The 25,686-nt window shown below is 35.6% G+C and overlaps 1 protein-coding gene across 1 annotated transcript in view; it reads left to right on the top strand.

Annotated features, from left to right (window-relative positions):
- Positions 1-4,360: 4,360 nt before the first annotated feature.
- DNAAF5 (dynein axonemal assembly factor 5) overlaps positions 4,361-25,686 on the top strand; it is a 62,516-nt gene continuing 41,190 nt past the window's right edge. The window contains exons 1-4 of the mRNA XM_031941555.1: positions 4,361-4,991; positions 5,071-5,255; positions 16,788-16,912; positions 18,036-18,154. Coding sequence (XP_031797415.1) covers positions 4,403-4,991; positions 5,071-5,255; positions 16,788-16,912; positions 18,036-18,154 — 1,018 coding nt within the window. The 5' untranslated portion in view covers positions 4,361-4,402. The remainder of the gene's footprint in view (positions 4,992-5,070; positions 5,256-16,787; positions 16,913-18,035; positions 18,155-25,686) is intronic.

The raw sequence follows: 25,686 nt of genomic DNA, 5'->3' as shown, positions 1-25,686 counted from the left end.
CAAAGAAGTAATCAGATGAAAGAAAGGGATTACAATGGGGGAGAATGTAGGCTTTTTAACCCAACAGAAGGGTAGTGTCCAGTGTGAGCAGCTTCAATATAATCACCAGGTGATGTGGAGAGATCCAGAAAGTGGTGAATAGAAGGGACCAGATAGGTTAACTGCCTGGGGCTGGACTAGCTTTCTGGAGGCCCTGCAGACAGGCCTCGGTCTTAGTGGGGGAAGCAGATAAGGCAGCCACAAGGTGGTGTGAGATGTAATGAATGTCTCTTGTCCAGTCCTTGTTAGCTTTTATATACTCTATTATAATTACATCATCGTAGGTGTGAATCTTGTAGAACTATATTAAGTACTAAGTACATGTACTGAACTAGAGAACTATTAATCACTATGCTAAACTAGATAACCATTGTCTTATAAATTCCACTGAGTTAACACCTTTCTCCAGAATTCTAGTACATTACATAATTACATCATTATGCTTTGCCAAGGAAGCTCTCCTCTTGGCAAAGCTGCCTGCCGGGTCTCTTGCCTACTGTGAAGATATCCTCTTCTCAGTGTTAACCTTCAGTTATTTTGCTGACAGGACCTTACCCACTGAGAAGTCTGCCTTCTAGCAAAGCTGACTTCTCAGTGCCAACAATAAATCTCTTTTGTCATACAGACTTTTCAAGTTTGCGAATTCTTTTGCATTGTTCTTGCTCCTAACCTCCTCAGTCTGGTAATGAAGGAGTATAGCTTCTAAGGGAAACAGCAGTAAGGAGGTCCCCCAACCTTAGAGTGCTACTGTTCCGGTTTAGGCATATAATAATCTTTCTTCTTAGACTTTAGGGAAGATATATTAGTGATCCTAAGACTCTCTAACCTTACAGTGCTATTGTTTTGATAATCTGTCAATTATTCTAAAGTCTTCTGGTTTTAGGATAATCCTAGATCTACTGGTCCGTGATAAACAAAATCCTGAGACCACTCCTCAATTCCACCTCTAGGCCATAAAATTAGCATATCAACGAAATGAAGAACTGTTTAAATTTGTCTCCTCTCTCTTGGTCCTTTCTTAAATCCTTTTGAAACTCAGCCCACTTCAATTGGCATTACAATTACAATAAACTTTGCCCCTTGTCTTGAAAATGGGTTCAAGTCTGCAAATTCTTTTGAGACATGTTGTGAGACCTGTCTGTTACCCCAACCTCAACAGTACAATGCAATACAATAAACATTTATTAAGTGCCTACTAGATACCAGGTCAATCCTTGGGATACAAGGGGAAAAAAAGGCAAGACAATCCCTACCCTCAAGGAGCTCACAATCCAAGGTGTATATTTTGTGATAATTTGCAAATGAGATATACGTATATATATATATATTCTCTACTTCAAAGTTTCAGAGTCAGAGAGAATAACTGAAAAGAAGCTGTTCTTACTGTAATGCTGGAAAAACTGAGCAAGATAGAGATTAGAGAGTATTTAATAATTTATTAAATGGAGAGATATACTGAGACCAAATGGATCAATGTTTGGTGCCAGGGCTGAAGGAGACTATGGTCTCCAAGAATCCAGCAAAAAAACCAGAGTTCTCAATGACATATATACATGTGGCTCAAACTCAGAGGGTAGACAGGCAGGGGTGGAGTCAGGGTGCTGAAAGGGGGAAAGGGACTCTGACAGGGTGGGGTGAGCAACTGGAGATGGGATGACATAATCAGGGGGAGGCACCCTGGACATGGGGAGAGGCATCTTGATAAGACAGTATCTGACATTCCCATAGCTTGGGATGGAGAGAGGCATTCTGATACTCTAAAATATAAGATCTTTTATCCTTATCAAGTATTCTAATAAAGAGGGAGGGAAGGTTTTGCAGAATTGAGAAGCAGGGAAACCAAGGCAGGACAGTCAGGATAATTAGGGAAACTAAGTCAGGACAATAAAAGAGAACTGTGGCATAACATTACCACAACCAGAGATGCTTACCACTAGTTGCATAGCTATTCACACTAGAACTAAGAACCATCTTCTTTATAAGTCAATCAATAAGCATTTGTTAATTACCTACTAAGTGCCTCATGGGATCTAGGGGACTACTTTATCAAGGTATCAAAGTCCTAAGAATTCTCTTTTGTAGTCTTAAAGGGGAGGAGGATAACCTGCAAATAAAATATATATAAAGTAAGCTTCATAAGTCAAATAGGAAATAGCTAACCGAAGAGAAGATCATTGGAACTAAGAGGGACTGGGGAATATATAGTTTTAGGTGAGATTTGAAGGAAGCCAGGTAGGTCAGCCGTCAGATTAGAGGATTGAGAGCATTCCAGGCATGGGGAACAGCAGGAGAGAATGCCCAAAGCTGAGAAATGGTGTGCCTTGTTCATAGAACAGCCAGGAGACAATGTCACTGGCATGTGTGTGAAGGATCTGATAAAGCCTATGAACCTCCTCTCAAAAGAATGTTTTTAAATGCATAGAATAAAATGTTTGGGATTACAAAGAAAACCAATTAGATTGAAATAAATGATTTTTGTCCCCAGTTTCACATCACTCATTTCTCCAAATCTATCACCCATGAAACCCTTTCTTGCCTCTCCCTTTTAATCCTTGTGTGGACAGCGACCCTTATTCAAATTAAAATCAGAGACTCTAAAAGTGAAAAGCAAAAAAGGATTTAATATGATCTAGAGGAAAAGGGCAACTCTCAACAGACAAGGTGCCAGTAGAGGAGTACAAAACACAAGCTGCCAACATAGGATTATATAGATCTTAAGAAAGAAATGCCCTCACCCCCTTCTGATCTGTTCTCCTGATATAATATGACTTTGTGGTTCCCTGATTTTAGGGGGGTTTCTGTTAAGTCAATAATTCTAAATCTTTTGACTTTGGAGTATGCCTCAAGAAACTCCCACGCCCAGTCTGTCTGATTCTGAATAGACCATTCCTCAGTCAGATAGCTTCTGGCCTTAGGATAGTCCCACAAATCAAACTCCCCAGACAATAGTGAATAGACCCCTTCTCAGTTCATTGCTGACTATCAAACAGATAATCTGTTGGTCAGTGAGTGATAAACAAATTCCTCTGGGACTATTCCTCTGGGTCATAGAATTAGCATGTCAATGATAGAAAGCTGGATAAAGGGGTCCCCTCTCTCTTAGGACTTTGCTGATTTCTTTTAGAACTTAGCCCACTTGTAATGGCACTATAATCACAATAAACTTTGCCCCTTGCCTAGGAGATGGGTTCAAGCCTACAAATTCTTTTGAGACACTTCATGACCCTGGTCTATGACTTCAAACTTTTGGGGCCTCCTTCTCAACCCCAACAGTCCCATTGGCTAGGGAGTTCTAATGTACCCAGAGACTAAATATGTACCCCCCCAAACAAAGAATATTAGCCAATAACACACTCTACGATGTTAGGTACTTAATGATAATAAAAAAGGGGGGGGGGGAGGGAAACAGGAGGGAAATATTTAAGATAAAGGAAGAGCTGCAGCTTTTAGGTATAGATCAACTTTTTTTTATTTTTTTAAATTTAATAGCCTTTTATTTTCAGGTTTTATGCATGGGTAACTTTACAGCATTGACAATTGCCAAACCTCTTGTTCCAATTTTTCACCTCTTACCCCCCCCCACCCCCTCCCCTAGATGGCAGGATGACCAGTAGATGTTAAATATATTAAAATATAAATTAGATACACAATAAGTATTCATGACCAAACCGTTATTTTGCTGTAGAAAAAGAATCAGACTCTGAATTATTGTACAATTAGCTTGTGAAGGAAATAAAAAATGCAGGCAGGCAAAAATATAGGGATTGGGAATTCAATGTAATGGTTTTTAGTCATCTCCCAGAGTTCTTTCTCTGGGCGTAGCTGGGTCAGTTCATTACTGCTCCATTGGAAATGATTTGGTTGTAGATCAGCTTGTTATTGCAAAGTCTCAGGTAACAATTAGGGGGAGTCACTTAACCCCAATTGCCTCAGCAAAAAAACAAAAAACAAAAACAAAAAACTTTGTCTCTTTCTCTTCATATTTTTCACTCAGTTTATCCCATTCATCTCCTTCCAGATTAAGAAAGGAGAAAGAAGGGGAAAAGGAGAAAGAGGGGGAGGAGAAGTGGTTCTATCTCTATGCCGTTTTATGGTTTTGTAAAACACGGCACAAGTGTGATCTCATGTGCTACCACAGTCAGCGTACTATCGCTCTCCCTTGAGAGAGAGCTAGGTTCCAATGGAGAAACAGCAGCATCACCTCTTTGTTCTGTCCTTTTCCAATACGAACTCAATAAAGTTTTTTTTGTTCTTGTGTACATATGGAGTTTTTTTCCCCTCGTGACTACCCGTATTGCCGTAATCCGTCCTGCGACCGTCGTAAAAGTTTGGTTTCTCCTTAGTAACGAACAACGCAGAAGTCATGGCGGCGCTGGTGACGGAGGCTCGTGTGCCCGAAGGTCCGGGCGCCGCCGGAGATGGGCGCCCGACCCAGGAGCTGAGCCAAGCAGTGAGTCGCTTGCTTCCAGGCTTGGAAGCCGATAGCAAGCTAAGCCGGCGCCGGGCCCTGGAGGGCCTTCAGCGGGAACTGGAGGAAGGGGCCCCGCTGCCTCCCAGTGCCGACTTCCAGGAGCTCTTCGGGCGCCTGCTCCTGGCCCGGCTGCTGCGCTGCCTGGGAGACCCGGCCGAGAAGTGCCGGGCCCTGGCCGTGCAGCTGCTCCGCCTGGGCCTGAGCCGCGGAGCGCGGCCGCAAGACGCGCTGCCGCAGCTCCTGCCGGCCCTCACTCAGCGCTTGGCCGGCGTGGGCGCCGGGCCGCTGGCGGAGCCGTGCGAGGAGCTGCGTCTGGCCCTCGTGGAGCTGCTGAGCCTCGTGGTCCAGCTGTGCGGCCGCAGCCTGGCCCCCTACCTGGAGGAGATGGTGCGCATCCTCCGGAGGACCATCGTGGACCCTTTCCCCGACGTCAAGCGGGAGAGCTGCAAGCTGGCGGGGAACTACGCGCGGAGCATCCCAGGTAACGGGCGGCCCCGGCAGGCTTCCTCGGAGAGGGGCAAAGGCTCCCGCTCCAAAGCTTTCTCTCCTTTTCTCCGCAGATCATTTCCATATGCAGTCGGAGTCCTTAATCGCCCCTCTCATGCAAACCATTTCACACCAACACTCCAAGGTCCGAGTGGCCGTGATTCAGGCCACAGGGCTGGTCATACAGTTTGGCAATGCCAAGTCCGTGGATGACGTTATTTCTCACTTTGCGCAGAGGCTGTTCGATGATGTCTCCCAGGTAACTTTGAGCTCTTGTTTTCCTTCTTTATTTGAGATTTCGTTTCCTTTCCTATTTATTTGAGACTTCCGTTTCTTTTCCTATTTATTTGAGACTTCGCTTCTTTTCCTATTTATTTGAGACTTCGCTTCTTTTCCTATTTATTTGAGACTTCTGTTTCCTTTCCTATTTATTTGAGATTTCACTTCTTTTCCTATTTATTTGAGACTTCTGTTTCCTTTCCTATTTATTTGAGACTTCGCTTCTTTTCCTATTTATTTGAGACTTCGCTTCTTTTCCTATTTATTTGAGACTTCTGTTTCCTTTCCTATTTATTTGAGATTTCACTTCTTTTCCTATTTATTTGAGACTTCTGTTTCCTTTCCTATTTATTTGAGACTTCGCTTCTTTTCCTATTTATTTGAGACTTCGTTTCTTTTCCTATTTATTTGAAACTTCCTTCTTTTCCTATTTATTTGAGACTTCTGTTTCCTTCCCTATTTATTTGAGACTTCATTTCTTTTCCTATTTATTTGAGACTTCGCTTCTTTTCCTATTTATTTGAGACTTCCGTTTCTTTTCCTATTTATTTGAGACTTCGTTTCCTTTCCTATTTATTTGAGACTTCGTTTCTTTTCCTATTTATTTGAGACTTCGTTTCTTTTCCTATTTATTTGAGATTCTTTTTCCTATTTATTTGAGACTTCCGTTTTTTTTTCCTATTTATTTGAGACTTCGTTTCTTTTCCTATTTATTTGAGACTTCGTTTCTTTTCCTATTTATTTGAGACTTCCGTTTCTTTTCCTATTTATTTGAGACTTCGTTTCTTTTCCTATTTATTTGAGACTTCGTTTCTTTTCCTATTTATTTGAGACTTCTGTTTCCTTTCCTATTTATTTGAGACTTCGTTTCTTTTCCTATTTATTTGAGACTTCCGTTTCTTTTCCTATTTATTTGAGACTTCATTTCTTTTCCTATTTATTTGAGACTTCGTTTCTTTTCCTATTTATTTGAGACTTCCTTCTTTTCCTATTTATTTGAGACTTCTGTTTCCTTCCCTATTTATTTGAGACTTCGTTTCTTTTCCTATTTATTTGAGACTTCGTTTCTTTTCCTATTTATTTGAGACTTCGTTTCCTTTCCTATTTATTTGAGACTTCGTTTCTTTTCCTATTTATTTGAGACTTCATTTCTTTTCCTATTTATTTGAGACTTCGCTTCTTTTCCTATTTATTTGAGACTTCTGTTTCCTTTCCTATTTATTTGAGATTTCACTTCTTTTCCTATTTATTTGAGACTTCTGTTTCCTTTCCTATTTATTTGAGACTTCGCTTCTTTTCCTATTTATTTGAGACTTCGTTTCTTTTCCTATTTATTTGAAACTTCCTTCTTTTCCTATTTATTTGAGACTTCTGTTTCCTTCCCTATTTATTTGAGACTTCATTTCTTTTCCTATTTATTTGAGACTTCGCTTCTTTTCCTATTTATTTGAGACTCCGTTTCTTTTCCTATTTATTTGAGACTTCGTTTCCTTTCCTATTTATTTGAGACTTCCGTTTCTTTTCCTATTTATTTGAGACTTCGTTTCCTTTCCTATTTATTTGAGACTTCCGTTTTTTTTTCCTATTTATTTGAGACTTCGTTTCTTTTCCTATTTATTTGAGCCTCCGTTTCCTTTCCTATTTATTTGAGACTTCCATTTCTTTTCCTATTTATTTGAGACTTCGTTTCCTTTCCTATTTATTTGAGACTTCCGTTTTTTTTCCTATTTATTTGAGACTTCCGTTTCTTTTCCTATTTATTTGAGACTTCGTTTCTTTTCCTATTTATTTGAGACTTCCGTTTCTTTTCCTATTTGAGACTTCATTTCTTTTCCTATTTATTTGAGACTTCCGTTTCTTTTCCTATTTTTTTGAGACTCCGTTTCCTTTCCTATTTATTTGAGACTTCTGTTTCCTTTCCTGTTTATTTGAGCCTCCGTTTCTTTTCCTATTTATTTGAGACTCCGTTTCTTTTCCTTTTTATTTGAGACTCCATTTCTTTTCCTATTTATTTGAGACTTCGTTTCTTTTCTTATTTATTTGAGACTTCATTTCCTTTACTATCAGCACATGCTTCAGTGGTGGTAATAGCTCATTTTAATGGAAAGGAACATCCTATTACATCGTTTTGAATTATGTTGACAGTTACATTTTTAAAAAAATCTTTATTTTTCTGAGGCAATTGGGGTTAAGTGACTTGCCCAGGGTCACACAGCTAGGAAGTGTTAAGTATCTGAGACCACATTTGAACTCGGGTTCTCTTGACTTAAGGGCAGGTGCTGTTGACAATTACATTACTCTCATTGGCAAGATACAGAAACTTCAATAAAATGGGAAAAGATGGACGATTACTGTTCTTCAGAATCTTTAGGACTATAGAACAGAAGTTCTTCACTTTTTTTATATTATGGATCCCTTTGACAGTGGAAGATGGTAGGTTGGGGGGAATGACACACTGAGTTTGAGCTGCTTGTTAGATGCCAGTGTTCAGTACATTGTTCAACAACCTGTGAGTAAAAGCAGAAGCAGCAAATGGGAAGGGTAATCCAAGACTGGGATTTAGTGAAGCATGATTGATGACAAGATCAGGAGGTCAAGGGATTCAAGGGTAGAGAGTGAAGTATGCTGAACTGAATTAGTTAACTATAAGATCAGTATTAGGAAGGGAGGAAAGTGAAATATGAGTAAGGAATACAGTGGACAATGAACTAGAAGTCATTGCTTTAACTTCAATGCTATGAGGTTTGGGAAAAAGTAATTGGCAGTTGCTTTTAATAACTTTTTATTGACAGAACCCATGCTAGGGTAATTTTTTACAACATTATCCCTTGCACTCACTTCTGTGCCGATTTTTCCCCTCCCTCCCTCCACCCCCTTCCCAGATGACAAGCAGTCCTATACATGTTAAATAGGTTACAGTAGATCTTGGATACGATATATGTGTGCAGAACCAAACAGTTCTCTTGTTGCACAGGAAGCATTGGATTCAGAAGGTATAAATAAACCGGGAAGAAGAACAAAAATGCAAGCAGTTTACATTCATTTCCTAGTGTTCTTTCTTTGGGTGTAGCTGCTTCTGTCCATCCTTGATCAATTGAAACTGAGTTAGATCTTCTCTTTGTCAAAGAAATCCACTTCCATCAGAATACATCTTCATACAGTATCGTTGTTGAGGTATATAATGATCTGGTTCTGCTCATTTCACTCAGCATCAGTTCATGTAAGTCTCTCCAAGCCTCTCTGTATTCATCCTGCTGGTCATTTATAGAACAATAATATTCCATAACATTCATATACCACATTTTACTCAACCATTCTCCAATTGATGGGCATCCATTCATTTTCCAGTTTCTGGCCACTACAAATAGGGCTGCCACAAACATTTTGGCACATACAAGTCCCTTTCCTTTAGTATCTTTTTGGGATATAAACCCAGTAGAAACACTGCTGGATCAAAAGGGTATGCATAGTTTGATAACTTTTTGAGCATAGTTCCAAACTACTCTCCAGAATGACTGGATGTGGCACTTGTTTCTTAATATACACATTGTAACAAACTGGTGGTGGGAGGTCTCTTTTAAATAAAAACTATTTTTTAATTTTATTGCTTTGGAACTCTTCCACATTTCCTTGACAGAAAGTACCAAATCAGAATTTGAAAGAAAGGTAAAACTGTCATAAAAAGGAATGAGTTTTGGTCTTTCTTCATCTCCCTGGCCCATCTTCCCATTTCCATTTCATTATAGAGGAAGGTAAATGAATTAGAGAAAGAATAAAAAACTCTAATCAGATTTTCAGATTTGAAAACTCTGTGTATGTGTGTAGGGGGAGAAGAGACAGACAAGAGTAATCTTCTCCCCCACCCCCACTCCCACCCCCACCCCCACCCAGGCTATTGGAGTTAAGTGACTTGCCCAGAGTCACACAGCTAGGAAATGTTAAGTGTCTGAGGCCAGATTTGACAGGTTCTCCTGACTTCAGGGCTGGTGTGCTATCCACTGCATCAACTAGCTGCCCCAAGAGTAATCTTTAGGTACAATATGGTGATATTATTACTGAAAACCAAGTTATATAATGTAAATGCTAAAAATAAGAATTTCTGACATTGCTTCCTATTATCTATTTTGGAATAGATATTAAAGGAGATAAACAGAAATAGAAAGAACATTCTGGAAGGTATAGTAGATTCTACCAGAAGAGATTAGTGTAATAGTACATATGAAAATAACCTAGTTCATGAAACTAAAGCTTATTTGTTATATATTGATTTATATTCTCTAGGATTAACAGGCATGTGAAGAAAATTGAATTTATTTTGTGGTCAAAATTAAATGAATTTGCTCCTTATAATACTTCTATGTAATTTAATAAGTTCACAGTGGATAGAATTGAAAATGACTTTCTATTTAACCATATTTATCCCATGTATAGCTAGTCTCTATATATTTACACATATCTTAAATTCTCACCTCTCCATTTAACAGAGGAGGAAGCCAAAGTCTGGGGCAGGGGTTAGCTGACCTATTCACTCTTTCATTTGTTAAATAAAAATTAGATATTTTCTTACTACCACAAATCCATATATCTGGGGGAGAAACAAAAATAAATAAGATACAATTAATAATTAATAACTTTATACCACAAACTTAGTAAATTTCACTGACTCACTATCAACAAGATCAGGTATTCAATAACTTGCCCCTTACTCTCTACCCTCACCCCCACTTTCCCATGTATTCTGTGATCCAGTAATGCTGGCTTCCTGGATGTTTCTTAAACAGATCACTCTATCTACTCACTTTGTCCCAGTCCTTAATGCCAGGAATGTTTTCTCTTATAATCTCCATGTTTTGACTTCCCTGGCTTCCTTAAAGTCCCAGCTAAAATTCCAGTTTTCTGCAACAAACCTTTCTCTATCCTTCTAATTATACTGAAGTGCCTTCCCTCTGTTGATTATTTTCAATTCATCCTGTTTAAATCTTATTTGTACATAGTCATATGTTGCCTTCCCTGTTAAAACTATAATCTTCTTGAGAATAGGAACTGTCTTTTACCTTTCTTTGTATCTCCAGTTCTTAACACGTGCCTGGCACCTTATTAAGTGTTTTTTGACTGACTGACTCACAAGGAGAAGTTCATTAGAGTAAGAGAAGTTGGAGATAATAGCAAGAAATTTTGAGATGAGAAGGGGGAAAGGGATCAGCAAATGATCTCTATTTTCTCAAAAAAGCAATGAAAAGATCTTGCTCAACTCCCGCCACATTTTTCATCGATTGGGGCAATCTTCTGGAGAAGATTGTGTGATGAAAAGATGTACAAAGAGCTTGAAAATAGTGGAAAAGATTTGGATTAGCCTCAGTAAGTATTGGGAAAGAGAATTTGTTAGAGAAAAGTAAAAACTATATTGCTTCTGAAGATCCAGGAGATTAAATCACGAGAATTGGAAAGGAAGGAACAGTTTTGACCATAGGAATACGTTTGGATCAGTAGTTAAAAGTGGCCAAAGGCATTATTGCATTTTCTAAGATTAAAGATTCATACTTCCTGGAAGCAGTTGCTTATTTTGAAAGACTCACTAATCCTGGAACAGGCTAATTAGAGAGTAAAAGGCCAACACTCCAATTTTTTATCAGCCAAGATACAGAAAGATGAAATAATTGAATATAAGATATCTGTAAAATATACAACTTTCTTTTTAAAACATAATTGTTTGATTCTCTATTTCAACAGAACCAGACTACTGGTGTTGTAGAGATATAAAACCCATAAAAGCAACAAGAATGAATATTTATGATTTTAGGAATTCATACTACCATTTAGATTTTAATTACCTCTTCTTGATTGTACTGCTTCTGTTATTATCCACACACACACATGTTCTTTCCAAAATTCAATTCAGTTACTTTCAAGTAAGAATGTTTTGTGTTTTTCCCTGAGCTGGACCATTTCTAAATTAGGGGATTCCTGAACTCTGTTTTTAATAAGGCACCCTTCACTTTTCTAGTTTCTCTCTGTTCCTCTATTTTAAAATTATGATGAAAATGTTTTTAATTAGGCCATTTTCTATAAATTATATTTCATTTTAAGTTACTTAACATGATCTTGCCTGAGCTTGGAAATTATAGAATTGGGCCTGTTTGGTCCTGGAATGAGTGATTCCCTAGGATGCACAATATTGTACAGGCTTTGGCTTTTAGAGAGTATGGCAGACAGTTGTTCTGTATCTCTCTTCCTTAGAAGCAGCTTATTTTAGTGGTTAGAGTGCTTAACTTATGAGCTGGAAGAATTGGGTTCAAATTCACTGATGCCACTGAAAATTGTGTGACTTTTTGGTGAACTAGACCTTTGTTTCCTGTTATGTAAAATCAAGGGGTTGGACTTGGTAATCTCCAAGTCCTCCTTTGAGCAGTCAAGTGGCATAGGAGAGATGGAGTACCAGACTGATATCAGGAAGACCTGAGTTCAAATGTGACTTCTGACACTTATTAGCTGGGCAAAGTCCTTTACCTCTGTTTACCTCAATTTCCTCACCTGTAAAATGAGTTGGAGAAGGAAACCAAAAACCACTCCAGTAACTTTGCCAAGAAAACTCCAAAAGAAGTTACAAAGAATAGGACATGACAGAACAACAACAAAAGACCCTTTTCAGATCTGAATCTATAATTATGCTGTGTTGCTTCTGGGGCCAGAATGTATTTCCAATACCAGCAGAAGGAAGAGTTTGAGGTGTTGTGATACAATGAAGAAAAAAGTGAGGATACTTGGTGGCCAGGGTTTCATATTGAGCCCATATCCTTTGAGATTGAGGGGGTTCAAGAAGAACCCCCTACAGTGAGTCAGACCCCAAACTCTTAATTTGAGTCCACTGCTGCTAGGTCTCATATAAATGGGAGGTTGCTCATATTGTGAAGCTGGGGGGGAAAAAAGAGACAGAGAGAATAAAGAACAGAAGAGTTTAATGTGCCCTAAAAGTCTGCAACTGCTTTGAGACTTTTGGAAGTAGTAGTCATGGTAGCGGTCATAGTTGTGGTCACAATTGTAGTCATGGTCATGGTCATAGTTGAGCATCTCCTTTTAGGTAGAAGGTTGCTTTCTAAACCACAAGGGATATCAAAGTGGTTATGTTGTAATAGTCTGAAAATGGAAATGTTTCTGTATAATGAAGGGATACAATTTATATTTTTTTATTATTGCTTATCTAAAGCAGATACTTGAGGTGTTCACTGCATTTGAAATAATACCTATATTTGGAAGAAGGGGAAAGTGTAACATAAAAAAAGAAAGTTATTGCTAGTTTCAAAGCAGTAACATATGACAAGGCAGGAGCTCCTTTGCCAATTTTCTGTGTCTGTTTGAATTCATTATAAGAAATTTAAAATTACATTTGACAAATTTGTAGGTTATTGTTGACATTTGATGAATCTTTTTATAAAGAGGTTTTGCTGAGAACTGATTGGGATGTTGGAAAGTGTTTAGACTCTAAGCAACACAAGGTTCACAAACTGAAGAGCTACTAAAGTGATTGATCATTTTAAAGGGAAAGAAAAGGAATAAGCATTTAAAATTTTTTTTATTTTTATATTTTATTTTAAAAATTTCTCCAACTACATATAAAGATTTTTTTCAAAGATTTTGAGTTGCCCATTTTTCCCCCTTTCCTCCTTCCCCAAGGCAGTAAGCAGTACATTTTGTTTTCTTTCCCTTTTTGATTTAATTTTTCCTGTGCTGCATGATAGTTGTAGAAATATGTATAGAAGAATTGCACGTTTCACATATATTGGCTTATTTGCTTTCTAGGGGAGGTGGTGGGAAGAAGGGAGGGCGAAAAAAATTTGGAACACGAGGTTTTGCAAGGGTGAATGTTATAAACTATCTATGCGTATGTTTTTTGGGTTTCTGCTTTTTTTTTTTTTTAAAGCTTTTTATTTGCAAACATATACATGGGTAATTTTTCAACACTGACCTTTGCAAAGCCTTTGTTCCAAATTATCCCCTTCTTCCCCCCACCTCTTTCCCTAGATGGCAAGTAGTCCAATATGTGTTTTAAGTATATTAAAATATGTTAAATCCAATATATACATATTTATATCTTTATCTTGCTTATGCATATGTTTTGAAAATAAAAAACTTGAAAAAAGATAATAAGCAATCCATTATTCCAAATATATTTCTTTACCAGCCATGTTGTATCAGAATAAAAAGGAAAAAGCAAGAGAAAGAAAAAGGATGAAAATACTCTCCTTTGATCCACATTCAGTCTCCATACTTCTTCCTCTGGATGTGGATGTTATTTTCTATCTCAGGTCTATTGGAATTGTCTTGGATCAATGTATTACCGAGAAGAGCCAAGTTATCAGTTGGTCATCACATCATCTTTTTATTACCATATATAATGTTTTGGTTCTGCTCACTTAACATCAATTCGTGTAAATCTTTGCAGCCTTTTCTGAAATCAGCCTGCTCATCATTTCTTATAGAATAATAATGTTCCATTACAGGAAATAAGCATTTGTAGAACACTTCCCATGTGCCAAAAACTATGCTAAACATTTCTTAACAGATAACTCATTTGATCCTTTCAAAGATCCTGCAAGGCAGGTGCTATTAGTTAAGGAAACTGAGGCCAACATTCTCTGACTTCCCCCGAGACCCACTTCTTCTCCAGTGTCTGAGGCTGGATTGAACTTGAATCTTTCTGACTCCAGGCCCAATTCTCTGTCCACTGCTTTCCCAAACTGCTCTAAAATTATTCATATAGAGGGGTTGTGTATAAATACCTTACCAAAACAGGATGGCACTTTAAAAAAAGGATTGGTTCTTATTCCTTACTTCCTCTTTGACCTTGGACAGGGTATATGACCTCTCAGAACCTTAGTCTCTCATCCCTGAAATGAAGCTTTTGGATTGGATGACCCAGGCTCTCTTCTAACCCTAATTTTATGATTTTAAAAACATGTACTTGATGAGTATATCAATTATGAATTTACCATATCCATTCATGTCAGCAAAAGAAAATGTTATAATGGACTGCTGGCCAGAATGAGAATAGCCTTGTTGACATGGAATTGAATATTTTACTGATACTGTTACAATAGAATTCTAGTTTTCCAGGACTTCTTTCTTTCAGAATGACTTTTATCTAAAAAGAAGACCTGAAATAACAATTTCTTTTCATGTACATATATCATTAATATTCTTTTTAGATTGACTTTTTACTTTTTTGTATCTGTCCCTCACCCCATCTTGAAATTTGGGGGAAATTTGGTCAGTAACATGAAAGATAAATAGATTTCTGTTTTGATCCACTTTGGTAAGTTGAGTTTTGATTTTTTTTAATTGAAATTTTAAAAATTGTTTTCTACTTAGTAAAACTGTTACCTGGAAGCAGAGTATTTATATCATATAAGCAAAAAGAAATCGAATAAATACCTTTTCACTAAGTTGAAATTGTAAGATTCTTTAGCACACTGACAAGAAATAGATAGAAAAAATTATCTAGGCTCTCATTAAGAGAGATAGGGGAGGTCAAATACCTAAAATCATCCTTCCACCTTTTTTATTTTTTTTCTTCCTAGCTTTCAGTTTATAAAGTGAGAAATTTAAAATTTGCTTTTTACAAATAGTTCCATTCTTTCTTGTTTCTAGATCTGAATGCCCATTGTATAGGTACTGACTGCCTTGTACCTGGACAGCTGTGCCAGATGTCACAATCAAAGTAAAGGCAGAAGCAGAGCACCAAGACTTGTTCTAGCAAGTTTATTCAGTATTCTTGAATATTGGCCTCAGGGAGGGTTTTTTAAAATTATAAAACCCTAAAAAACATATTTAAACCCTGCCAGATTGGCACAGCATAAGTTTCTAATTATTCTTCTGAATGCCTTTGCTGTCATATTTATGAAGGTACTGTACATTCTTACATATGTTTTGGCACTACCTGTGTTGGATTTGGGATTTTTTTTTTTTTTTGGCATATAGTCTTTGACTGACAGACTTTCTAGTATTATCAGCAAGTAGTACTGACTAAACTTAATGTTTGCATTGTGTTTTAAATAATGTTGTCATAAATGAGAATATAAGTTAGTGCCTTTTAGTTCTATTCAGTTCCAACAGTTCTATTTGTATCACTATATCGCTCTGAATATCACTATATCTCTATGATCTGCCTACTGTTGTATGTAAAAATGAAATTAAAAGTAAATTTTATAATGGTTATATAATTATAGATTTAGAATGTACTTGGAGGCATTTTGGATTCCTTTTGGCTTTCATCTAGATATAATGCATTCTTTCTATTAAGAAAAATGTTTTTTAAAAAAAGTTTTCTTAAGTAATAAAAAAAATTATTTCTTTTCAATAATCTCTCTCCACTTAGGGGCTTGTTCTATAACATAAAACAAAATAATATATAAACAATGTATACTATTATATGCTTTTTTCTATTCCTAGAATTTGCTATCTTTCTACTAAGGAAGAAGGCATGTTTCACCATGTGGAATCAAGATTCCACTGCAATGATAATTTTGATGCTTTTTGGTTTTAGTTTTTTTTTTTTTGTTTGTTTGTTTTTGTTATTTTGATCAGTATGAAACATTTTTCCTTAGGTTTTTGATTATTAGATTATTAGAAACAGAGTCCTGTATCGTTTCTATTTTTTCACTATATGACTTCTTATTTTAGGAGGCATTTGGCTATTGAAACTACTAAAGACTAGGAAAACATGATAGCTATTTGTTTTGTCATTAGAAAGTAAACTCTTTGAAATCAAAGACTTCATTTTTGTCTTTGTATCCCCAGCGTTCAGTATATAGTAAGCCCTGGATAAAACGCTTGTTGATTATTTCTTCATTACAAAAAATTACTAATTAATTGTTTAGATTGTGCTTAAATCTAAAAAACCCCAAGAAACATTCAAATTCTTTACCAAAAAGAAAGTAGGGTAGCTAGGGACAGTTAACTTCTTTGGTCTCCTAGGATTACGTTTATACTTACTAATACTTCAGAATGGTCTAGTATTTAAAACCAGGATTTTACATGCTATTAAGAAGTGAAGCCTGTGAAGCACAGTGTCTGTAAGTCAGTGTTTCAGAAAATGTAATAGTCTATTCAGTTACCTGTTTTGATATGTATCATCTGAAAAGGGATATAGGTTCTAGCATACATGGTGAAAACAGTACAGTTCATGTTGACAGATGATCAAGAAGCAAAGCTGTTTACTTAGCTTAATTTCTTTTTTTTTTTAATTGAGAACTGACCACATGAAAAGTAGAAGAACTATGAATATGATTATAGAACCAGAAATCCTTACATGGGAGGGAGGTCTATCTTTGCCTAGTACTACATTTTAGGGCATTCACATTAGTGTATCTGTGTATTAATTGAGGCTACAATTCACATTCAGGACTGTTGGGAGGGATTGTAAGGGAGTGACTGAAGATTTTAAAAATAATAGTATAAAATTTACTTTGTGCATTCTTTCTGCAAAATAATAAAACTTATTTTCTTTTATAAATAGGTTCGACATGCTGTGACTTCTGTTGTTGGAAACTGGCTGTTACATTTGAGAGACAGATATTCATTCTTTCATAAGCTAATTCCTTTGTTATTGAGCAGCTTTGATGATGAAATCCCTGAAGTCACGTAAGCAGAATATAATATTGATGTTTAATGTAAAAATACCCTTTTTCTTAATTAAAAACAATTTATTCCTGTTCTGTGCTCCCCTCTTTACTTCCCTTTCCATGCTACCCCTTCCCACCCATCAGCCCACAGCAATCCCCTGGAATAAAAGAGAAAGAAAAATTAGCTATCAAATCAGTCAGGATATGCAGTATTACATGCTTTTGTATGTAATACATGTTCAAGAATGAGGAAAGAAATATGAAATGACCTTATTTTCAGTATGCTTTCTTGATGTAAATGTGAAACAACCTATAAAATTCTTAATATAAGTAATTTTTGCTATTGGGTATGATATTTTTTCCTGGAGTTTGGCTGTTTCTTTCTTAAAAATTGTAAAATTTTGCAGCTCAGTGGGTATCTCCCCTGGACTTGCACTGGCTTAGTTTTTAAGAATTCAAGATCATTTCCATACCATGATAGTATTGAATATAAAATATAACTATATCTCTAAAATACTCTCTCTCTTTATATATATATATATATATATATAGTAGTTTTAGTGGTATAGTTATGTTTTATATATTGCAGTTTATATAATTTATATATAGTATTTTTTATATGAGCTATATATAGCATATTATTATATGTAATATGTATCTTATTATATATTATGTATAATATATATTTTTAAAACTTCTATTTTATTTTCTACTTTAAAAATTATTTTATAAATATGCCTTTACTTCAGGTTCACTTATAAGAGCCTCCAACTGGTTCATTGGATTTCGATTGTTAGAAATTAGGTAGAATATAAATTTTCTTTAACTTCATTCTTTCAAGATTTATTGTCAAAATATCAGGCAAATATGTGTTTACACATATTACAAGAAATCAGTTCTTAGATTTTCACTCAACTGTGGTCAAAAATTCAAAAGTTCAAATTGTTTTCTTTCAATGTTTTGAGAAAGCTTACAGTTTTATTTCTAAATCAGATAAATACAAACTATCCAAATAACATTCATTCATACAGATTCAGTTTAAATCAATAAGAATTGATTTTCATATCTTCCAACGCAACTCTTTCCTATCATGAATGTGTAGTTGGCATTTAAAAAATTTTTTTTTTCTGTTTATTTTGTAGGGAATTGGCTGTCAGCCTCTGGGAGAAGATAGGTCTACAGTGGCAAAAAGAAAATGAAGATGATCTGAAGGATAAGCTTGATTTTGCTTCTCCTCCACCATTCCATTACCCTAAAGGAGGTAAATATTATGAAATAGTAATTAGCCAAATTTCCAAAAGGCAATCCAAAATTAATAGTGATCTTCATAGGATGACAAGTAGAGGAAGGCAGTAAATATTTATGTTGTGTCTACTGTGTACCAGGCAGTACACTAAACATTTTACAAGTATTATCTCATTTGACCCTCATAACAACTTTTCAGGGTAATTGTTTTTCTTATCACTATTTTACAGATGAGGAAACTGAGACAAATGGAGTTTAAGTGACTTCTCCTGACACACAGTATCTGAGGCTGGATTTGGCCTCAGATCTTCCATATACCAGGCTCAGCTTTCTAGTTACTGCTCCGCCTAACTGTCTAAATAATGGGTTAGACAAGAGAACAATTGTTCAGGAAAGGGATTCTGAGGTTAAAGGAAAGTCCTTCAGTTCCTAGAATTATATAACTGTCTGAATTTAATTTGGAAAGCAACATTATGTATCTATCTGTGTCTTAAAAAGAATTGTTCTTTCTTTTGTTAAATTGAAAATCTTACTCTCGTATAGAAATGGGTATAACATGTATCAGCCAAATAGATTTTCATAGTATTTGAGAAGAGACAATATAACCACCAAATTGAAGTTAAGGAGAAAAATAATCTCTGCTAAAGAAATCCTAGGACACTGCCTCTCAAATCAGTCTTAAATGTCTTCATTTTTTGTTTTAGACATGGCAGTTATGGTTCAAGTAATATGAATATGATTAGATGTTGGACACACAAATTATTCTTTACAGCAAATTTCTTGGGAATTCCTAATTCTATCTTCTTTTATATTTCTTGACTTAGGTGTTAGGAAAATATTTACAGTAGATATCTATATGAAGATGACTCTTAAACCACAAGTCAGATAGTAATCTTATATTTAATGATATTCCTGTGTCTTTGAGTTGACATTAAAATCAATTTCCTATTTCTCTCATGAATTTTTTGGCCCGTTAACAGATTATGAAAATATTTTATTTACTTTTTCATTGTAACTAAATATTTTGTTTCTTAAAATAATATCATATGCATTGGCAAAGGGAAAAAAAGTACATACTATAACCTGAATCAAACAAGTATATAGTAAATGTGTGGGAAATTTACAATCTATTACTGTAGCACTTCTCATGCTTGAGTCTTTGATGTTAAATTATTTTAAAGCTCAAGGACAATGTTGCTAACCTATGAAATACAGCATTGCAATAAATTACTGTCTTTTGTATAATGTTTGATGATAGATTATCAAATTGAGATATTCCTCATCAGAATCATTACATCAAATAATGAATTTTTTTCCTTTTCAATGATTATATCTTATACACATAGCTCAGTATCCAATATTTATAAAGAGCAATAAATCTAGTGTAAAATAAATATGCATGTTTTAAAAGGCATGAATCAGAGTTGTAGTTTTAATATTTCAAGGATCAGTGATTTCATTTATATCGATACTCCTCCCATCAATGCAGATAGCAATCTCTCTCTGTTTGAGTTACTTTTTCAAATTAATTCTGGCCTTAAATTTCATTACCCAACCTAATGGTTATTTTCTCCAAAATTGGATAGATTTGTCCATGGATTATAGACATGTAAAGTCATCCACCAATCTGTATTTAAAACTTACTATAGTTTAAGCTTCTGTGGCATAATCTTTTTTTGAACCTCAGGGTACTAATAAGATATTAGAATGGATCTTTGGTAAAGGAAGAAACAGAAGTTAAGAAAATTAGAAGCAGTAATTTTTTTATCCTGATTGACAAAACAAATTTGAAAAGGAATTCTTTCCTTGGGGGGAAAAAAGTTAAAATTCATAGAAAAATATAAAGAATACTTAGGTTTATTTTAAAAATTATTTCTGGAGCAGCTAGATGGTGCAGTGAATAAGGCAGCAGCCCTAGAATCAGGAGGATCCGAGTTTAAATCCAAGCTCAGACACTTAAAAAACATTTCCTATCTGTATGATCTTGGGCAAGTCTCTTGATTCCAATGCCTTACAACAACAACAACAAAAAAGAAATTTATTTCCGGGACAGCTAAATGTGTAGTGGAAAGGACAGCAACCCTGGAGTCAAGAAGACCTGAGTTCAAATATGGCCTCAGACACTTAATACGAATTGTGTGACCCTGTTCAAGTTACTTAACTCCAACTGCCTCTGAAACACAAAAATTATTATTTTCTCTTTTCTATGGGACTTTTTGAAGACGTTTTCCTCCCTTCAAACCTGAGTGATTTTTTTTCTCTTAATTGGTATTTAAAAATTAACATTTGTGCTGTTTAACACTGGCATAGTAGACATTTAGGACATATAATGTGACAGAATTATCTTGGTTTTGAATATTGTTAGATGATTTTAAACTTTATAAATTCTTTGTAGAATATACTGGTTTTGTATGTAACACCTTTTTACAGATTCTTAATACTGTAGTTTATCTTTATACTCTTATTACACCATTCAACAAATACTTGAGCATCTTCTGCAATAAAGATACTATGCTAAGTAGGCCCTGGATGCAAATAACTGTCCTTACTTGCCATATATAAATATGGGTATTGGGATAAATCAGATACATAAAAATTGAGGTAATTGGATTGGATCAGTTTTTTTGTAGCATAGCTTATATTGCTATACAATGTCTATTTCAAATCAAATGGCTTTCTGCAGTTCAAAGGTTTGTCCCAGAGTTTTCTGTCTGATCTTATTACTTCTTTTTTTTTAATTTTTTTTTAATTAATAGCTTTTTATTTACAAAACATACATGGGTAATTTTTCAACACTTTGCACAGTACCTAGTACACAGCAGTCAACAATGCTTATTCCTTCTCTTTGTGGTTTTCCCCTTCCTCTCTACTTGTGGGATTTCAGATGTCTTTCTAGAACTCCTAGTTCTCCATCCTATCATGTGAATTCTGTTCCAAATTTTTCCCTAATTTCCCCTTTCCCTTAGATGGCAGGTATCCAATACGTGTTAAAATATATGCTAAATCCAATATATGTATACATATGCATACTTATCTTGCTGCACAAGAAAAATCAGATCTAGAAAGGAAAAAACAAAACAAAACCTGAGAAGGAAAACAAATATGCACGCAAACAACAACAGAAGGAGTGAAAATGCTATATTGTGGTCACACTTAGTTCCCATAGTCCTCTCCCTGGGTGTAGATGGCTCTCTTCATTATGGAACAATTGGAACTGGCCTGAATCAATTCATTTTTGAAGAGAGCCACATCCATCACAATTGATCATCATATATAGTCTTGTTGTTTCCATGTACAATGATCTGGTTCTGCTCATTTCACTCAGCATCAGTTCATGTAAGTCTCTCCAGCACTCTCTGAAATCATCCTGCTGGTCATGTCTTACAGAACAATAATATTCCATAACATTCATATGCCATGATGAGCCATTCTCCAATTGATGGGCATCCATTCAGTTTCCATTTTCTAGCCACTATGAAAAGGGGCTGCCACAAAAAAGGTTGAAGGGCATATCTTGTGAAGGAGTAACCATGATGTTTTTTGATTTGGGTTTTTAAGCTTCTAGGCTTAAAGAAGTCAGAACTTTTTAGCAATAAAAGGGTTGTGAGCTGCTATGTTGTTTCTAATCCACAATTGGGAAAGTGAGTGCTTATCATGAGTTCAGCAGTGCTTGAATTTAAAGATCTTTATGATCCCTCTCAGCTCTAATGATCTGTTGTTAGTCAGTCCTTTCAGTCACATTTGACTTTTTGTGATCTGATTTAGGGTTTCTTGGTAAAGAAAATGGTTTGCCATTTCCTTTTTCAGCTTATTTTACAGATGAGAAAATAGGGCAAATAGAGTTCAGTGACTTACCAGGATCACATACCTAAGTGGTTGAACTCACATTTGAATTCAGATCTTTCTGATTCCAGGATTCTATACACTTGTTACCAAGCTGCCCTGATGCTACTTAGCTTATAAAAAAGGAAATCTATTAAGTACTTAGTAAGGAGGGTTCCATGCCTTTTTGTCAGCAGGAATGCAGATTTTTTTTTTTGAGGCAATTGTCATTAACAGATAAATATTTTTAAAAGAAAAAATTTATTTCCCCAGTGAAACAAACCAGTCTAGAATAAACTAAAAAAATTAATTTTGTTTGATGCTCCTTTCAGAGTCTGACAGGAATATAAGTTCTTCCAGTCAGAGCATGAAGTAAAAACTGTTGGAAACAGAAGTAATGTTTATAACCATTAAAATTAGTTATATGGATGTAATTAGGACTAACATTTTCTTGCAGCAGTATATTTATTCCAACCATGACTTCATAGTTGAATTGAGTTAATTTAGTTTTGTACAACATCCTGTCTCTCTATCTTTTTGTATGAGCAATTCAAAAATGAAATCACCTATTGTGAAATGCTTCTAGCCACGACAATGTTAAGTTATGTTTTAAAAGGGGGTAGGGGAAATGGAGGGAGGGTTGTGATTTCAGTGCTTGGGAACCTTTGCTTTTGTATTTACAAAATCTAAACTTTATTAGATTTTCAACATTTTTTTCCTGGAATTAATTTTCTGTTCTTAGGCTATAAATCTGCATTTAAAAATCTTTTTTGTGACTTGTTCTTTACAGTTTCTTTACAATATTCAAATCTATATTGAACCTTATGGAAATGAACCTTAAGTCACTATTTCAAAACATTGTGCTCATATGTAATTAATAGCCTTTCAAATGAAGGTATAGAAGGTATGCCCAGACTTAGAAGTTTAGACAGTGTTAGAATTGTAATTTTAGTTATTTTTATAGAAAAGGAAAGGTAAAAAGCACAACCAAATCTGTTGAACATATTGTTTCTAGATAGCTCCTTAATTCTGCAAGTTTTTTATTTTATACTATACTGTTATCTTTGAAGCATTAAAGCCACAATGAGCCCTTGCAACGATTGGAAGAGGGTCATTTATAGTCTTCAAGACAGCTATTTACCAGAGCAAAATGCTCTTACCCTGCAAAAGAGCAAGTTCACGCTTGACATGAATCTGACGATCACATTCAGGAATCCCCAGCAGTAAGATTGTATTGTGACAGTGAATTCCGGAGATGTCCTTTGAAATTATTTTTCTGTTAAAATTGCTTTCCTTTCCAATGCTTGAGTGAAAAAGGAAGCACTTCTTCATAATGATGAGTGACCTACCAGGTCTATTTCATGTAAGAGAATAGAATCAAATTGTTACTTTTACTCTCTTTGGAATACAAGGAGAATCTCCTTTTAATGAATATCTGTAATGTTATTGACAGCCCAGACTACCATCACTTTTTGGATGTATATTAATTTCATCTTTGGAAAAGAGGAAGTTTTGAACACAAAGTGTGATATATCTTAAACTGCAGAAAGTAAAGGAGTGTCAGATTGGAGTTTTAAATAGACTGCCAAGTGCTCTTGACTGCTTTTGAGTCTTGGTCAATGAGGGAGATTGGAACTATTAATGAAGAAAGGGATAAAAAGGCTGTATCCCATCCCTAACTTGACTTCAAATGATTTCCTGTTGCTGGGTCACTCTTAAGATGTTTATTCATGTGCCCTTGCTTTGGAATCTTTTATGCACTTCCTTTAAATTCTTACTCTTCTGCCCACTTGTTAATGTTTGTGACTATGAAAAGATCTCATATGTAGGAACAATATATATTTTTAAAGTTATTCATCTTAGACAGTGCTTCAGTCCATAACAATGTTGAACAGTGTTTAAGAAAATAATTGATTTCAGTGTTCAGGGACCTGTGTGTCTCATACTATTACTGATTTCTAATGATTAGTTGCCATCTCAAGGAGAAAGAAAACTGCAAGAATCATGTTAAAAGTTAAAGAATCTCATCTTTACATACAAAACTGAGTCTTAATAGCCTTCAACTTTAAACATTACTAAATTGAATTGTAATGTTGGTATTCCTCAGTGTGGTGGTTTTCCTGGGAAGGCAGCCTTAGTCTCAGTTGCAATAAATAATTACTTCGAAATCGCAGCCCCCTGCTAAAAATGCAAACGTTTATTTCTCCTTACAAAATAGCCCGGTTAGTTGAGGCCTATCTCTCTGCCTGGCTCCAAGAGATCTTGTAGCTTTGTCCTTGGCTTCTGCCTCTGCTTTCTTCAGCCTCCAGCCAGCTCCGACTTGTGGCTTCTCAAACTCCAGTCTGTGGCGAGTAGTCTTTTCTTCCAGAGTGTTCTTGTCTCAGAGCCCTGTTGATGTTCCAGACAAATTCTCCTAGCTCCAAGAACTTCCTTCATTTATGTGATCTCCCAAAGGTTAACTCCGCCTTCTGGAGGGAGAGGGATTCTGGGTTATCTCCCAGAGTGCTCTCTGGTCCTAAGGGAGGTGTGAATTCAGCTCTCATACTAGCCCTGAACTCTCATGTGAACTCCATTGAGTACTTAGATACTTGAGCTCTCTAAAGGTGTGAACACAAGCATTGTTCAATCCGGTCCATTTAGTATCTTGTTTCAAGTTCTGGCCCAAAATAATTCTTTCTAAGATTAAATTAACTCCAATGTCTTAACACTTTGTAAAGATTCCAACACCTCAGCATGACACTAATAAAATAACAAAGTATTTGGAAAGTAAACATTTCTTGAGAACGTGACATTATAAAACTACAGTAAATGATCAGAATATGTAATATTTTTTAGTGCAGCTGAGGTGGTATGTACATAATAGGTGTGAATAAATACTAGTTGTTTGGATAACTGTAGTAAAGTTGCAATTTATATCAAACTGTACATACCCTTTGACTCAGCCGTGTTTCTACTGGGCTTATATCCCAAAGAGATGTTAAAGAAGGGAAAGGAACCCACATATGCAAAAATATTTGTGGCAGCCTTCTTTGTAGTGGCTAGAAACTGGAAATTGAATGGATGCCCATCAGTTGGAGAATGGCTGAATAAACTGTGGGATATGAATTTTATGGAATATTATTGTTCTGTAAGAAATGACCAGCAGGATGATTTCAGAGAGGCCTGGAGAGACTTACATGAACTGATGCTAAGTGAAATAAGCAGAACCAGGAGATTATTATGCATGGCAACAAGATTATACAATGATCAACTCTGAGGGATGTGGCTCTCTTTAACAGTGAGATAATTCAAACCAGTTCAAATTGTTCAGTAGAAGAGAATCAGCCACACCCAGAGAGAGAACTATGGGAAATGAGTATGGACCACAACATAGCCTTTCCACTCTTTCTGTTATTGTGTGCTTGCATTTTTGTTTTCCTTCTCAGGGTTTTTTTTTCCCATTTTAGATTCCAATTTTTCTTGTGTAGCAAGATAACTGTATAAATAAGTATACATGTATTGGACTACCTGCCATCTAGGGGAAGGTGTGGGGAAAGAAGGGAAAAGTTGGAACAGAGGGTTTTGCAAGGGTCAATATTGAAAAATTGCCCATGCATATATTTTGTAAATAAAAAGCTATAATTAAAAAAAAATAAAATAAAGTTGCAACTTATCTGAAAAATACTAGTTGTCTATAAGAAGAAAAATTTTATCAGTCATGAAATTAAATAACAGAACAATTATTCC

This window comes from Sarcophilus harrisii, chromosome 1 (genome assembly GCF_902635505.1).
Source record: "Sarcophilus harrisii chromosome 1, mSarHar1.11, whole genome shotgun sequence".
NCBI lineage: Eukaryota > Metazoa > Chordata > Mammalia > Dasyuromorphia > Dasyuridae > Sarcophilus > Sarcophilus harrisii.
The sequence above is the reverse complement of the archived record's forward strand: the minus strand, read 5'-3'. Positions and strand labels throughout refer to the sequence as shown.